The sequence below is a fragment of the Bombyx mandarina genome, chromosome 21 (genome assembly GCF_030267445.1).
Source record: "Bombyx mandarina strain Sakado chromosome 21, ASM3026744v2".
In the NCBI taxonomy this organism is placed as follows: Eukaryota; Metazoa; Arthropoda; class Insecta; order Lepidoptera; family Bombycidae; genus Bombyx; species Bombyx mandarina.
The window spans coordinates 11,061,668-11,078,069 of NC_143227.1; the positions used below are offsets into that span (position 1 = coordinate 11,061,668).

Here is a 16,402-nt window from a genome sequence, read left to right on the forward strand (position 1 = left end):
CTTACGCGCGTACATAAGTACACGCACCCTTTTTTTCTTGTTTAGATGGGTGGACGAACTCACAGCCCACCTGGTGTTAAGTGGTTACTGGAGCCCATAGACATGTACGACGTAAATGCGCCACCCACCTTGAGATATAAGTTCTGAGGTCTCAGTATAGTTACAACGGCTGCCCCACCCTTCAAACCGAAACGCATTACTGCTTCACGGCAGAAATAGGCGGGGTGGTGGTACTTACCTGCGCGAACTCACAAGAGTTCCTTCCACCAGTTTTTATTGCCCTTGTAGGCAGACAAGCACACAGCCCACCTGATGGTGAGTGGTTACCGTCGCCCATGGACTTCAGCAATGCCAGGGGCAGAGCCAAGCCGCTGCCTACCGGTAAACGGAACTTAATATTTTCGTCGGTCTCCGTGATCCAGGTGATCGGTCGGCTGGAGCTGGGCGCGGCGGCGGCGGGCGGCGCGCGGCACCACTGGCGCGAGGTGCAGGCGGCGCCGCGACGACAGATCGCCGACTGGCACAAGCTGAAGGAGTAGACGCGCCTCCACCTCCACACCTCCAACTGTCCCGGGCTCTTTAGATATGACCACTCTATATATGCGCGAATACATTCCTATTTTTCCTTCAAAAAGTCCACTGAAAAAATATGAGTAAATGACCACCATTTTACTGAGATTATATTTCATTCCATATCATCTCATTTAATTTAATTTCATCCCAGTTGATTAATGTCTCAAATTACATTTCATTTAATTTCACTCCATAATATCATTTTTCATAAAAATAAGAATATAAATTAACGTAAGACATGACTTAAAGGTCTTAGTTACCAGGTCATAAAATCCGATTAAAAAAAAACATTTATATTTGAAAGTCCCTATTTTATATGACTCATATTAAGACTCCGACCTCATATCTCACGCTTAATGACAGCATTCACATACTGGTAACGAGCTTTCATGACGACACCAGACGAGTTATATGTCAGATTACCGATGTAATGCAACTGATAACAAAATCTGCTCTAAATCTATACAAAATATCTAGAAAAAAACTATGAATTTAATTAAATACTCATTACCTTGAAGTACTTGTCAGCGTTAAGCCAGGATTTACACACATAAGTTCTTTTACAATGAAAATACAATACAATTCTATAAAACTTTAACATTACTTGTTTACAACAAAAAGCCACGCCTGAGTTATTCAGTGGTTTTTACACAATTAGCCATTTGGTGTTGGTTATAGCAACTACAACTTCTTTTATACAAACAAATGTAATTACTGGGAAACAATTCACAAAACATAGCTTAATATTCAAAATACATATTTTAGTGATTTTACATGACTCACATTTAATTTACTTTACATGAATTACTTTTAAGCAATATTAACTAACATTGTTATTATCCAGCCTAATAATAGATGGCGCCAACAACATCATTGCATAACAATTACAATACTTAATTAAATTATTAGTACTGTTAATTATAATATAAATTATTATTAATATTTGCTTTATTCATATTTAATCATTTATACAGTCATTTGTGTTTTTAAACAATAATATAAACATTAAACATATTCTGAACATTTTCACATCAAAACAGTGTCTGCTAATTATTAAATATGGTAGAATAACAGTTTTGTTGCTAATAATTAATAAATATTAACATAGAATAAACTAAACTATATATTATTATGTTAATTATTGCCAACAGTGGCGTTTGCGCCCATACGGCCATACTGATTCCAGCGCGTCCCTTGCGCTGTTTTAGCATTTCACATAACAGTAAACAAGGCATATCCCCTACTGGGATCTACCCAACACACAAGGCACTATTCACCCTTACGAGATCTAGCTAACACACAAGAGGATTACCCAACACACAAAGCATCACCCATACGGGTCTAGTTAACTCGCAAGCCATCACCCTTACGGGATCTAGCCAACTTACCAGGCATCACCCTTACGGGATCTAGCCAACACACTCGGCATCACCCATTCGGGATCTAGCCAACTCACAAGGCATCACCCACTTGGGATCTAGCCAACCCACAAAGCATCCCTCTCGGGATCTAGCCAACCCACAAGGCATCACCCATTCGGGATCTAGCCAACTCATAAGGCATCACCCAATCGGGATCTAGCCAACTCATAAGGCATCACCCGTTCGGGATCTAGCCAACTCATAAGGCATCACCCATGCGGGATCTAGCCAACTCATAAGGCATCACCCATTCGGGATCTAGCCAACTCATAAGGCATCACCCATACGGGATCTAGCCAACTCTCAAGGCATCACCCATACGAGATCTAGCCAACTCTCAAGGCATCACCCATACGAGATCTAGCCAACTCATAAGGCATCACCCATACGGGATCTAGCCAACAAGACCAGGATTAAGGATTCGCATGGTGGCCCGCCAGCGTTTTAGGAAGGATAATTGGATAGGAAAATAAAAGTAGCCACTTTAACAAATTATCAATCATTTTACAGCAGAACAAATCTCTCTGCCCATACGGTCAATTTTTCAGTTATCAGAATCCTCTGACATTAAGAGGATAGATTTACCTGTATCAAACCTTTACCATTACCAAACCTTTACCTTTACCTTTATCAAAACACATTGGATGGTAGAGACCGCTCGTCCATCCATTTCTCACCAGCTGATTCAACTTCCCCTAATTCATCATTCAGCGGAACATTTCCAATTTGCTTTATTTTAATGGCAGGTAGGGAACATCATCCTCCTAATGCCTCTGCATTTTTGTTTTATTTTTGTGCTGTAGCTTTTAATCAACTGTAATTCTTAAAGCTGCCTGTTAGAGCTTATTAAATTATATTTTATAAACATGTGACATTTATGACCCATCAATAGTTCAGCATGCCTGTTGACCATGCTCTCTCTCTTTGCAATAATGTGGTACTGAATTTCATACTGTTCACAAGTTTTTGAAACTCCTGAATTATCTTTTACCTTGGTGATTTTTATAAAAGTGACAGGGTTCCAAAAATGTAACTAAGATTTTTAAAGCAGAAATCAATATAGAGATCTGTGCAATCCTTTTTCTTGACTAATAATAAAGTGGCATCCCCTCTAGAAACCTAGGGTGCAGAGAGTTAATCACCCACTCATCCAAAAATAAATAATTATGAAAGGAAAAGTAATAATATGGAGCTACTGAACAGGGATGAGCTGTCTCTTATTATGACATTTTATTACAAGTTTATTTTTATTGTAATATGCTTGAACTCCTCACAATAAACAGGAGACATACAGTATGTACAGCGTTGTACTATCCTATCCAAATTAATTATTTCAAATCCAACTTTTATCTGCCTGATCACCATCTATGAGACATGATTTGCAAAAGTTACATGATGATTGAATAATGACTCCAAACTTGAGCGTTCACTGGATAGAAACTTATAAAAATAGATAAGTTCTCTTCAAAGAGTGCAACACTGAGAAGTTATTTTTAACAGATTAAAACCTATTAGGATGTCAGCAAGACTGTCAGTATTACCATATGATTATGATTACCATATGAAATTCTATAATAGTTCTAGTATTTTTCTCCATTAAAAGTCACAATGCTTTGTTTTGAAATCAGTTGACCCCTTATGCTCAAAAACTTTACATGAAGTTGTATAGCTTACTAAACTAGATCTGCAATGATTTAAGTCTTATTTGTGGTGATACCAGGTGATACGTTTGTCATCTTGACCTCGAAATGACGCAAGTGACGCAGTAACCACATTTAAAACCTTAGTGTTACTAAAAGTGCAACGAAAACTGAGGGAGTCATTATGTGATTGTGATAAAACTGAGTTATGTTTAGATTATTAACATTATATTTACAGTATATTTTCAATTTGACGCTTTCGGAACGGTTTTAGAATCGATATTATTTAGGAAGCGAAATACATACCACAGCGTATTTCTCAATAACTTGGATCGAATAAATTTAAGATAAATACCTGAAATCAGTATTTTTACCATCTCAGCGTCAGTAGCTTTTCCAAAACATCCACGGTCTAGAACTCCTTTTAAATATCCACATCCTTACTGAATGCATGGATCAGTTCGTCCATCACTTGCTCCAATGCGGTTCAATACAAAGACCAGATATCGGCTTATGTCTTGCTTGCTCTTTTGAACTCGATGTTCATGCGATGAAACAATTAGCTTCATGATAGTTTCGTCCACATTTCCGCATCGGTCTTGATGTCACGCCCTCATCAGAGTTGAACGGCGGCAAATAAAAGTTATAATGCCACCACAAGGGTACAGCAGCTATAATCACTTTTCGCCTTTTTAATACAGGTTGAGAGACCCATCACTTGTTCAACAGTGGGTTACTTCATTGGGAGGCTTACGATTAATTTTGGGGCTGTGATCCCACTTCTGATGTCAGCGTTAAGCCAGGATTTACACACATAAGTTCTTTTACAATGAAAATACAATACAATTCTATAAAACTTTAACATTACTTGTTTACAACAAAAAGCCACGCCTGAGTTATTCAGTGGTTTTTACACAATTAGCCATTTGGTGTTGGTTATAGCAACTACAACTTCTTTTATACAAACAAATGTAATTACTGGGAAACAATTCACAAAACATAGCTTAATATTCAAAATACATATTTTAGTGATTTTACATGACTCACATTTAATTTACTTTACATGAATTACTTTTAAGCAATATTAACTAACATTGTTATTATCCAGCCTAATAATAGATGGCGCCAACAACATCATTGCATAACAATTACAATACTTAATTAAATTATTAGTACTGTTAATTATAATATAAATTATTATTAATATTTGCTTTATTCATATTTAATCATTTATACAGTCATTTGTGTTTTTAAACAATAATATAAACATTAAACATATTCTGAACATTTTCACATCAAAACAGTGTCTGCTAATTATTAAATATGGTAGAATAACAGTTTTGTTGCTAATAATTAATAAATATTAACATAGAATAAACTAAACTATATATTATTATGTTAATTATTGCCAACAGTGGCGTTTGCGCCCATATACTCTACGTTAAGTAATCAACGACCCCGCATAGAACTGTGAAGTTTAAGCTCAACACAAAAATCCTGTCCACAAAAATTTCCTTCACATAACATTAATGGTTTTACTATAGAACCCAGATTCCAAATAATATTCTGGTCTACTGTTACTTGCATTTGTAAAATTCTGGCAATTGATTCTTTACATGACAGACAGTATCGTGCGGTAAAAATAATCAATACTTATATATTTACTGGTGGTAGGACTTCTTGTGAGTCCGCGCGGGTAGGTACCACCGCCCTGCCTATTTCTGCCGTGAAGCAGTAATGCATTTCGGTTTAAAGGGTGGGTAGCCGTTGTAACTATACTTAAAACCTTAGAACTTATATCTCAAGGTGGGTGGCGCATTTACGTCGTAGATGTCCATGGGTTCCAGTAACCACTTAACACCAGGTGGGCTGTGGGCACGTCCACCCATTTAAGCAAAATAAATAAATAATCTAAAGCTGGAATTTAGTCTGCCATTTCAAACTATCTTATTGTGAGGAAAGTTTGACCAATACATAACGTGCGTGTACAAAGCATAAGCTGCAAATCATCGCTCAGCTGATAAACATCGCAATTCAAATTTGCTTAACTTCTAGCAGAAACAAAAAATCTGAATATCTTCTAAAGATCTTGTTAGATTAATGTAATTCTTTCATAAATAAGATACGTTATACCTACTATATGTTTATGGACATTACGCATATGTCCTTACGGATCCATCAGATACAATAACTCTTGCATTAGATACCTTCAGCTCTAACACTAGGAGCAGGCTGAGGAACCCCGGTAACCGTACTCGTCGAACTCAACAAAGAGGTCGACGTGCAACCTAACCCATGCATCAGCTCGCTGAGTTTCTCGCCGGATCTTCTCAGCGGGTCGCGATTCCGATCCGGTAGTAGATTCATTCGCGAAGCAATTGCTCTTGAGCTGTTAGGTCTCCTTCGGAGGCGCTCTGGCAGTTGTTAGCAAATCCCACCCCTCCTGGCTGAGCCTTTGCTCGCTCACCTGTCCCGGTGAAGCTGGAAAGGCCTCAGATCATAAAAAAAAAACTGACAAAATCTTTAGAAGATATGCAAAACTATGTCTCTACTGTTCAAAGTATATTTAACTTGTGCAGCTTATCGGCTAAATACAACGTATTTTAATTTTAGTCTTTACCAAAAAGCAAAGTCGGGGTACAGTGAAGAGAAAAAACGTATTTAGTAACATTAATTTGTAATTATATTATAATTTTATATTAGATAGACAAAAATATAGTTTCGTATGCTTCGTAATGAAAATATAAGTAATGTTTTCGTTTTTTCGTTATGTTGTTGCGACCCGCGATTCATCAGAACGGCACCTGATCATGTCTAATAACTGATATAATTGAAAAATGTTCATTAAAGCAAGCAAAAATAAAGGCTTCAGACAATGACAGTGTCCATGATTTAGAATATAATAATGATAGCGCACAGTATTACATTTCTTAATTTCGATTTTTCGAGACTTTTCATTAGCAATTCTAAAGAATATCAATTTCATTAAATCGAGACACATGTCTTGAAACAAATTTAAATACAATAGAATGTTAGGAAACATATATAAGATCTAAGAAGAAGCCACATTAATTTATATATATGTAGCATTTTTGGTATATATACATTTTGTGTTCCCATAATAAGTATACATGAACTTGTTCACACCAACATTTACTGCAAATGTTTTAGTGAGCATCATTATAAAGTCGCCCGTGCTATCTTACATTAATTTACATATCTAAAGTTAAGTCACACATTGAGTTAGAGCGCAAATTTCGGACCCTTTAGCAAAAACATTAGTTAAAAAAACTTCCAAATACATCTTTTAACCGTTTAATTAGGGGGCGTCCATTAATTATGTGAGGCGTTTTTGGAGAATAAGATTTTTATGAACTCCTTCCCTCCCTCCTCTAATCTCACGCGAGATTCTTCAAAACTTCTGTTTGGACGGTAAACGTGTTGGATAATTGAGAAAAAAAAACTTGCTCTATTACTTTTATTGAAGACTAGCAAAGACTCGTAATTGTGAATATTACCTTAATTTAAAATCACAATCATAAAATTAAATAATGAATATCAAACAAAAATTAAGAAAAGATTTATTCTAATTCAATCCATGGAGACTCGTGCACGGTCTCAAGAGTGACTACTGGAACCAATATATCCAAGTGTTTTTCACCACACCGTTTTCTGCGAGAAATATAATTACGTGATATTTGCGAAGCCCCCCCCTATAAGTGAGATTTGGAAAGATTTAGCTTGATCCCCTCCCCCCCCAGAACACCTCACGTAATTAATGGACGCCCCCTTAAAGTAGTACGTAATCTCATACTATGTGTTGTAATACGTAGGCGAACTATGATCTTTGGATTCGCAGTTTTTCTTTTGGAATAACGTTTGTAGTCGAATAATCTAATACTAAATGAATGTATCGTAAAATAATTACATGTTAACCGATAAAAATAAGGAACAATGCAGTTCTGTTCACGCTCTAAAAGGTTTGTATTCGTTGGTCAAAAAAAACTGGTTTGAAAAACACTTTTAGGGTTTAAAGCGTGGACACAATTGAATTTATTTAAATACTCATTAAATGTATAGGTTTTAGGGTACAGATATGAAATCTATTTTATACTATCTATAGTTGTTACTCTCTTTAGTATAGTGTGAAGCTCATGACAAAGCTTTGAGCTTAGAGTCACTGTGTACTTTTTCGTGTTTCACGTAGAGGACGCTTTCACTGTGGATCCCATTTGGTAGAAACTTTTATTAAACTAACCAAAACCCATGAATGTGTACATCTCCTGTTACTTTTGTTTAATTATAAAGCTTAGCGTAGATTTAAGTAAGCCATTTATTTATCTCTCTCTTTGGTTTTAGATGTTACGATTTTTGTCGAGTTAACATTAAGAAAGTTTTATCTATATTTGGTGTATTGTAAAAATCCATACTAACACATTCCATAAATGTAAAACTGTAAATAAAATTTTGCTTCGGTCATCGAAATTGCTCTCGTAATTTACGTATAGAGATTAAGATAATTTATATTAGATTTTAAGAGTCTGTTTGCGAGTTGAATGTTGAGATTTCGATACGTGAGGCAATTAAAAATTGTCTTGTCCTTAAAAATTGTTCTCAAAATCCATTGCGCAAACAGAACGTCAATGTTTTTATTTTTAATAAAAATATTTTTTTTTTTAATTTATAATCCTAAATGTTTCTTAAGTGTTGTAGAAGCGACCACAAAAAATTAAGGCATGTTTTGAAAAAAAAAAAAAAAATGCATGTTTTGAAATATATAAAAAAAAAACTGATATTTTGAAACGAAAGCGCTCTATTCCATCCTTTTTCTTTTATTTCAAACTGATAGTCAAATCAACGTATTTTTCGAGTATTTATGTTTCAAGAAATTTTTGCCGAAGCTCTGAATGACGAAGTACAATTAATTAAATTTTCAAAATATCAGTTTTCAATAAAACTTGAAACTGTAAGCACACGTAGTAATGGCTCCCGCTCCATCAACACCAACCAAGGGAATGTTAGAAAATAAATTATTGACTGGTGCTTTCACAATAATCGTTCGTTTTATTTCTAAATAAACTTTACCTTCTTATTACGTCATACATCGCTACAAATATATCCATTTATCATTTAATTGTAACTATGATTGAAGTCTCGTAATAAGCAGTAAACCGGATATATGAAATAACCTTTTGACCTATTTTAAGACCCCTTCAGATTTTTCTTTCAGCATCTAGGTATCTTCGGTATTCTTAAAATTTTTGTTACTTCACGTACCGTAGTTTACTGTTGACTGTTGTAAGACTACTGGTGGTAGGGCCGCTTGTGAATCCGCGCGGGTGGGTACCACCACCCTGCCTATTTCTGCCGTGAAGCAGTAATAAGTTTCGGTTTGAAGGGTGGGGCAGCCGTTGTAACTAAACTTGAGACCTTAGAACTTATATCTCAATGTGGGTGGCGCATTTACGTTGTAGATGTCTATGGGCTCCAGTAACCACTTAACACCAGGTGGGCTGTGAGCTCATCCACCTATCTAAGCAATAAAAAAAAAGACTTATAGGGAACCCAGTGGCGTAGCGAGCTTAACTCGCGCCGCGGCACAATACCTTTTGACCATTTCGACGTTCATGTAACTTCTTTATTTGTTGAATACATTTTACTCGTAAACAATATTGAAATAAACGGTAGTCTTTAATTTGGAAAAAACCTACGTACGACGAAAGAAATTATTTAAAAATACACGCTGATTTGTTATCGTAGACGCGATAAAATAAACGTGTTTTTTAAATTTTTATTAAAATAATTTTTCCTCCAATCTTTTTTGTCACTCAACGTAATTTTTCGCTTAATCCTTGACAAGTGTATTTCAGATTTTTTTATCTGCACTAGATGTTTATGATGCTTGGCATTAAATAGTCACTGGCGTAGAAATATCATTACGTGTAATGCGACAAAATGTGCGAAGAGGAATGGTTATGACACTTATGATACTCACTGTATTCGTGTTTTTTTTCTACCTATACTGATAGCCTTGATAGGCTATTTCAGCTTTACCCTAGCGTGTAGGTGAGCTCTCGGGGCTCAAACCGGAAGTGTTGCTAATACTGGCCCTAGCAAGAGCAGTGCTTCGCAGAATCGACCGGATCGGGAATGCGACCCACTGAGAAGATCTGGCGAGAAACTCAGTGGGCTGTGTCTGTGGGTTAATTTACTCGTCTTCGTCGGAAGCGACGGATTCAGCTCCACCCTCACTACAGTTCTGCCGACTCTATTATCTTGTTTGAATCTACATTAAACATCCCTATGATTTTAATAAGTATCTCTATCTCCCTCTAAAGGAAGCATTGACGGACGATGAACAATTTGATAACGAAAATGCACAATGCAAGACCCGGACGAACTTACAATACCTATCTTCCCGAGTTAAATATACGTTTTCGCTTGGATTATTGGTAATCATAAATTAATAATGCGTAGTGTACTGGGAGATTGTTTAATTGACAAATGATCGAGAACTAATCCGTCCGGTCTATTTCATAATTATAGCGCAATCTTAACAAAGTCTTACAAGTCTTACATAAAAATTTAAATTATTGTTATTAATTATTTCGAATCTTCAATTTGTTTTACACTCTAGTGCAATTCAATTAAGGTGCATTTCACGATTTTCACATCAAACTGGAAACGAAATCGAATACCCTGTGTAACTTAGCTTCACTTAGCTCTGCTAGTTCACATGGCTAAGTTTACAAATTGTGGTCTGCACAAAAGTATCAATAATTATTTCAACTATGCAAACCTAAGCTAAACCAAGCATAGCATTTGAAATTATAGCTTAGAAATAAATTGAAATGTGATTATTAGTGTTATTATTTAAGAATCCTTTGTATACATAATAACACCCTTTAGAGGCTAAGCCAGGAACTGTTGGAAAACTCAACTTGGAGTTCAATAAAACAACATTATTGTTATCAATTGTATATATTTGATATCAAATCTTATTATAATATAACACAGCTAACAAAAAACATATACGTGTCTTTTATGATCGGTATTCTAGTTAATTTTTGAAACCGAGAAACTATACTTCTAATACATGAATGTCATATAAATATTACATTTACTGAGGGATTTAACATACTCATTATTGAAAACACGATTAATTGTTGAAACATTCGATACAAAATGTGAATGTTTCTGAACGTTGTTTAGTAAGATTACTCATAATAAATATTATTTTATTGCCTATTATTAATTTGTATAAGAAAAAATTCAGTTATTAGCAACACTTAATCACTGTTGAATTATATTTATTATGGGATTCCCCTGTGAATTTTATTATTACGTATTCAAATTTGGATAGGTGTAAAAGTACTGGATGTAGGTTGTAGGTGTTCTTGGAAGAGAATCCGATTTAAATAACTTTAAAAAAAACGTGTCAATTTATCGTCACATAGTAGTTTCATTATTATTTCATTATATTGTATATATATATATATACTATATTTACGTGGAACATTAAAAATTCTAATCATTAACATTGTTAATACAACACACACATATACACATTAGTTTATCGTATTTAGACAAAAAAAAAATCAACGCTACATAATTATATTGTCTTTTTTTAATAATACAATCCTTAGTTGGACGTCTTTTTTATTAAAGATTACGATCTACCCGCGTTCCGCTTTATTCAACTAGGGATGTCAAATCAGTTTTACAACAGCGAAACTTTGATAATTCCATTTATTTTTAAACGATTTATTTGGTATTTTTGACAAGATTCCTTTTTGAAAGTTGACATTACGATAGGATTAGGATAACATTTTTAATATTCTTCATCACAATTCGATAAATAGAGAAGGGAGAACAAAGTCATCTCAGCCTAACCCCCAAAGAATTTCTGAATACAGATACAGCAACAAATCAGACAGAACTAAACGATAAACACAATCAGCATGTGTACAATTCAACGTGTTAGATTTGTTTTATTGCCCTTGTAGGCATACGAGCATACGACCTACCTGATGGTGAGTGGTTACCGTCGCCTATGGACTTCAACAATGCCAGGGGCAAGCCGCTGCCTACCGCTTAATACTCTCCACAAGTCTCTTTTAAAGAAGAACATGTCATAGCGCTCGGGAAACACCGTGGAGGGAAGCTCATTCCATAGCCGGATGGTACGTGGCAAAAAAGATCTCTGGAAACGCACTATCGATGAACGCAGCGGTTCCAGATGATATGGATGAACTCTGCTCTGGCGGGAGGTGCGATGAGAAAAAGGAGATGTGGGTATCCAAATCCATCTCAAAATTCCATCTCAAACAATTCCTCAGAGTACTCCCCATGAATCAAAATACAGAGGGAACCGAAGTCCCTCCGCAGTCCCAGAGGTTCCAAACGATTCAAACAAGAACTTGGAATTGTGTTGTATGTATTTATTTATATAGACGAACATTTTCCTATTGGGTACCCTTAACTAGTTTACAATTAACATTGAATTTACTCTTCACTTGTATTAGAACGTGATGTGTTATGCAACGGACTCGATGTGCTCCTGTCTTTGCTGATGTCCATGAGCGATAGTCACTACTGACCATCTGATAGGCCGTAAGCTCATCGTCTGAGAAACCAAATAAAAAACCCCGATATTTCTGTAACGCACAAGACTTGAAATGGTGATGACAAGTTGCTTGAGTGATTTAACGTGATTCTTGAACACGAAACTCTTGGATAAGTAGTAGACACTAACAAAACGTTGCATAAATTCCAGGTAAATTCATCAGGTTGTTTTATTTACAAACACACGCACGTCTGTAAAAAGCAATTAACCCGTTTTGATCCTTGGAGACTGCGGACCGCCAGCGATAGTGGAGGTAACGCCCAGTAACAAGGTGGATGGAGACGAAAGAACCAGGTTTGGGTCACGTCGCGTGCCTCGGGACAGGCTATGTCCAGCAGTAGACTATAATAGGTTGTTAATAATTGCGATGATGATCCTTCGAGAAAGTCTTCGTGGCTGCCCCAAAGTGGTTTTAAAATAGGGGAATATCAGGCGATTTCGCTACCAGTGAAAATACTTGAAAATAATTGCAAAAGAAATGAAACCTTTCTTTTTATTGCCCTTGTAGGCAGACGAGCATACGGCCCACATGTTGGTGAGTGATTACCGTCGTCAATGGACTTTAGGCGCTGCCTATCAAACCTGTATTAAAAAACGGTCATAAAATTCACCATACGCCTAAAGTGTAACGTGGTCCTTTTGAAGGTCTCTTTCGCACTTATTTTTAAACGCATATTGATATTGCGCGAAAAGGAGACAGCGTAAGTTTTACCTACACTAAAAATGTTTTCATGAGTACAAGTTTTGTTCTTCGGCGTCTTTTATGACTGAGATTCTTTATTTACGAGCAAAAGACAAATATCAATCATTAAAATTACATATTATGTCTAAACAAATATGTTTATTGCTAATAAAATGAAGATATGATCCAATATTCAGATATGTTTCAACCGATTCATTACATATAAAAGTTTTTGGTCCAAAGTTTTTAACGTTTTTTTTTTTTTTTAATTTAAGCTTTGACTAAGATTTCTTAAAAGTAAAAAAAAACAAAAATTAAACGAAAAATGTAAGTTTCGATTTTATTGTCATTATGGCATTTGACTTGTATAATTAGGCTTTGGTTAATTTTTTATATACAAGTTTCCGAAACAATAAAAAAATATTGTAAAATTAAAGGCAGATTTTACACACACAAATACAAACAAAAGATCATATTATAAATAAAAAAAATAAGACTGATTATCTTACGGTAACTGTATTTGATACGAAAAAAAGATAATTCTAAAATAAACTAATCAAAAAATAATTACGTAAAATTCATAAATATTCCTAAATAACTTAATGTATTATTATATCGAATTTAATAGGCAAGATCCTTGAATCGACATACGATCTGTTTTTTTATAGATTAGGCAAGTTCGAATAGATTCAGTACTCTGAAAAAAATCTTCATAAAAACAACGATATGAAGATAAAAGACAAACAAAACAGTCCAGAGCTTTTCTATCGGAACTGAACGTTCTTCATACTTGCTACGGACTTATATTTATATTGATAAGATCATTAATTCTACTTAATAATACAACAATATATTATATACGAATTATCTACGGTTAGCCTTATAATTAAGATTATAGATGAGTATCTACGTATAAGCGATCAGTGGTTTAGGACATCAAAATTACGAAAATTCGGTGTTACACAGTGTACTTAAACTGTAAATGAGTATATCTTATAAGTGTTATGTATGAAACGTGCCCGTGATATTGGCCCTTAACTATCCAACACAAACAATTTGTTGCATCGATAGATTCAGTACCACCTTAAATATAAAGGACAAAAGAATTATGACTTTTTTTTTTCAATTTTACATTTCACATCTACGTCATGGAAACGCGTATTCATTAAAGCTTCACACCGTAATAAATTTCGGTATACACAATCTACAAGTGACAAAAATTATTTAAGAAAAGAAGGTGAAATCTCCATTTGTGAAGATAACGATGTCTTGCAAGTGATCCCATTTTCGGTGCCTCGAGATTGGCCCAAATATTGGTGCGACGCTGGCCTCACAAGTAACGTTGGTATCGACACCTGTGTGCTGCTTAATGCGAGTTTTTTAACGTTCTCGATAGCGTGAAAGTTAACTCAAGTTTGTATGGAGTTGGAACAGCGCCCCTAGCGGCAAACATAGGCAAAATTCCAACTCCATACAAATATGAGTTAACTTTTACGCTATCGAGAAAGTTAAAAAAAATCTCTTTCTAAGCACACTGCGGTTTGGAGTAGGACGGCACACGAGTTCCATATCGGTTGGATTATAGCAGGCCCCGATCGAGTTCCTTGCGTAGCATCCTCGACAGTTTGAGGACGTCCTCGTCAACTTGGCCAGAGAAGAGCGAATCGAGCAACTCACCTCGGGATGCGAGAGCGAACACTCCAGCGAGTCTGGACACAGACTTGTCTGAGAGATGGCGTTCTACAACCGACCTGGAAATAATACGCAAGATAATTAATATTGACGGTATTTCTTTCTTTCTTTCTATGGGAAACCAACAAAATATATGAACAAAATATATAAATATATGAAGCACGGCATTCGTAAAAATCAATTACCATCTAAAACAGCTACAGTTGTTTCTAACAAAAAATTGAAATTGTTTTTTTTAATTATTCTTTATTAGAGCCTTTATTATTACACCTGTTAGGTTAAGTCGGCTAAATAAATATATAAATAAAGTCGCTCTTAACAATAAATCCGTATATAACATCAGCCTAGTTCATTTAAAGTCGATTCTAACCGAATTTAGTGGCGGCCTAACAAACAACACGTGTATTAATAAGTTTTAAGCTGCACATGAAATAGAACAGCTTACTTGAGCGACTGGTGTGAATCGCGCAGCGCGTCCTGCAGGAAGCCGCGGTCGTACGAGAATTCCACTTCACAGAAAGACACCACCGCCATCAACACGGTCTGAAATAGTTACATCTCAAACTTCGGTACCTTTTTTTATGTCTAAACTCAAAAACATTCCAATTTAGTTTAAGTTTTCAGATTCTAATGTGATTTGCACGTGATTTTAATTGAATATGCAATTTCGAAAAGGGCACATCCCTGAAAATGTAAAATGTTCAGGAAATGAAAAAAAAACTGATTATTTTCTAAAGCAGTGTAAAATTTAAAATATTAACTTTTGAGATATATTTTAGTGTTAATTAGCAATTGAAAATTACTGGAATTATTATAAAATGGGTGTAGGTAAGCCTCAAAACTACATGTATATGAAAAAACGTATTTGACAAAATATGCGACCTGTGCCCTTTTCGAAATTGCATATTCAATTGTAAAGGAGCGTAATATAATACCTATGTACAATAAAAAAGCCTAAAGCGACCATTTGTTCCGGTTCGTATGGTAGGACAGTTATTGATCAAAGCAAACGCGGCCTTATGTCTTAAATCTCGAAAGTCCATTCCAGTGGTACTCAATAAATACATTCTTTTAAATGGCCTGAAAATTTAGAAAACACAATTTCCTATTTATGCAATAAAATCGAATAATACATTTGGGAAACTAAAGTTTAAAACAAACATTTCTAAAATAACTGAAACAAAAAACCAAATAAGCTTTCACAATCAAAATCACATCTATGTAGAAAGTGAAAAAAGAAAAGCAAATATAAGAAAATTTATAAATTTTAAGTATACTTGTTGTTGAGTTTGTTCTGTCTATATATGTATACATGTAGCTTACGTGGAATTTGGATCTGAAAGCTTCAAGGGCTCGGTCATCCGCCGCGGACAGCTGCGAGTGTCGCCGTAACACTCCCAGCTTAACTGCTGATTTGATGACGTGTTTCACCAGTTTTTCTGCTTCACGTTTTTCGACTCGCTCCCTCAGGACGATAAGAAACTAAAAAAAAAATTGTCTGCGGCTATTAAAGGATTAAACGTTTGGGTTTTAAATCTATACTAATATATAAATCTACAGTGATTTTTACGGATGTTCCGTTATAACTACTGAACCATGCATCCGATTGACTTGAAACTTGGTATCCATCTAGAAAATACATGTACTTAATGGATAATATTTATATGAGTGTTCGACTCCCTACCCCAGTTGCGGAGGCGTTAATGATGAGAATCTTTGTGGGGGTGAGAAATAATAATGTTAATATAATATAAAACGGACACAATTT

At 35.2% G+C, this 16,402-nt stretch overlaps 2 protein-coding genes across 3 annotated transcripts in view; one reads left to right on the forward strand and one right to left on the reverse strand.

Annotated features, from left to right (window-relative positions):
- The window catches only part of Syt4 (Synaptotagmin 4), a 47,566-nt gene extending 38,877 nt beyond the window's left edge, over window positions 1–8,689 (forward strand). The window contains exon 10 of the mRNA XM_089736445.1: window positions 423–8,689. Coding sequence (XP_089592571.1) covers window positions 423–539 — 117 coding nt within the window. The 3' untranslated portion in view covers window positions 540–8,689. The remainder of the gene's footprint in view (window positions 1–422) is intronic.
- A 1,907-nt stretch (window positions 8,690–10,596) lies between these two features.
- The window catches only part of sigmar (Tumor necrosis factor alpha-induced protein 8-like protein sigmar), a 93,791-nt gene continuing 87,985 nt past the window's right edge, over window positions 10,597–16,402 (reverse strand). For both annotated transcript variants that reach the window (XM_089736451.1, XM_089736452.1), the window contains 3 exons: window positions 15,958–16,116; window positions 15,080–15,177; window positions 10,597–14,693 (listed from right to left, as the gene is read on the reverse strand). In XM_089736451.1, the coding sequence (XP_089592577.1) occupies window positions 14,522–14,693; window positions 15,080–15,177; window positions 15,958–16,116 (429 nt within the window). In that variant the 3' untranslated portion in view covers window positions 10,597–14,521. The remainder of the gene's footprint in view (window positions 14,694–15,079; window positions 15,178–15,957; window positions 16,117–16,402) is intronic.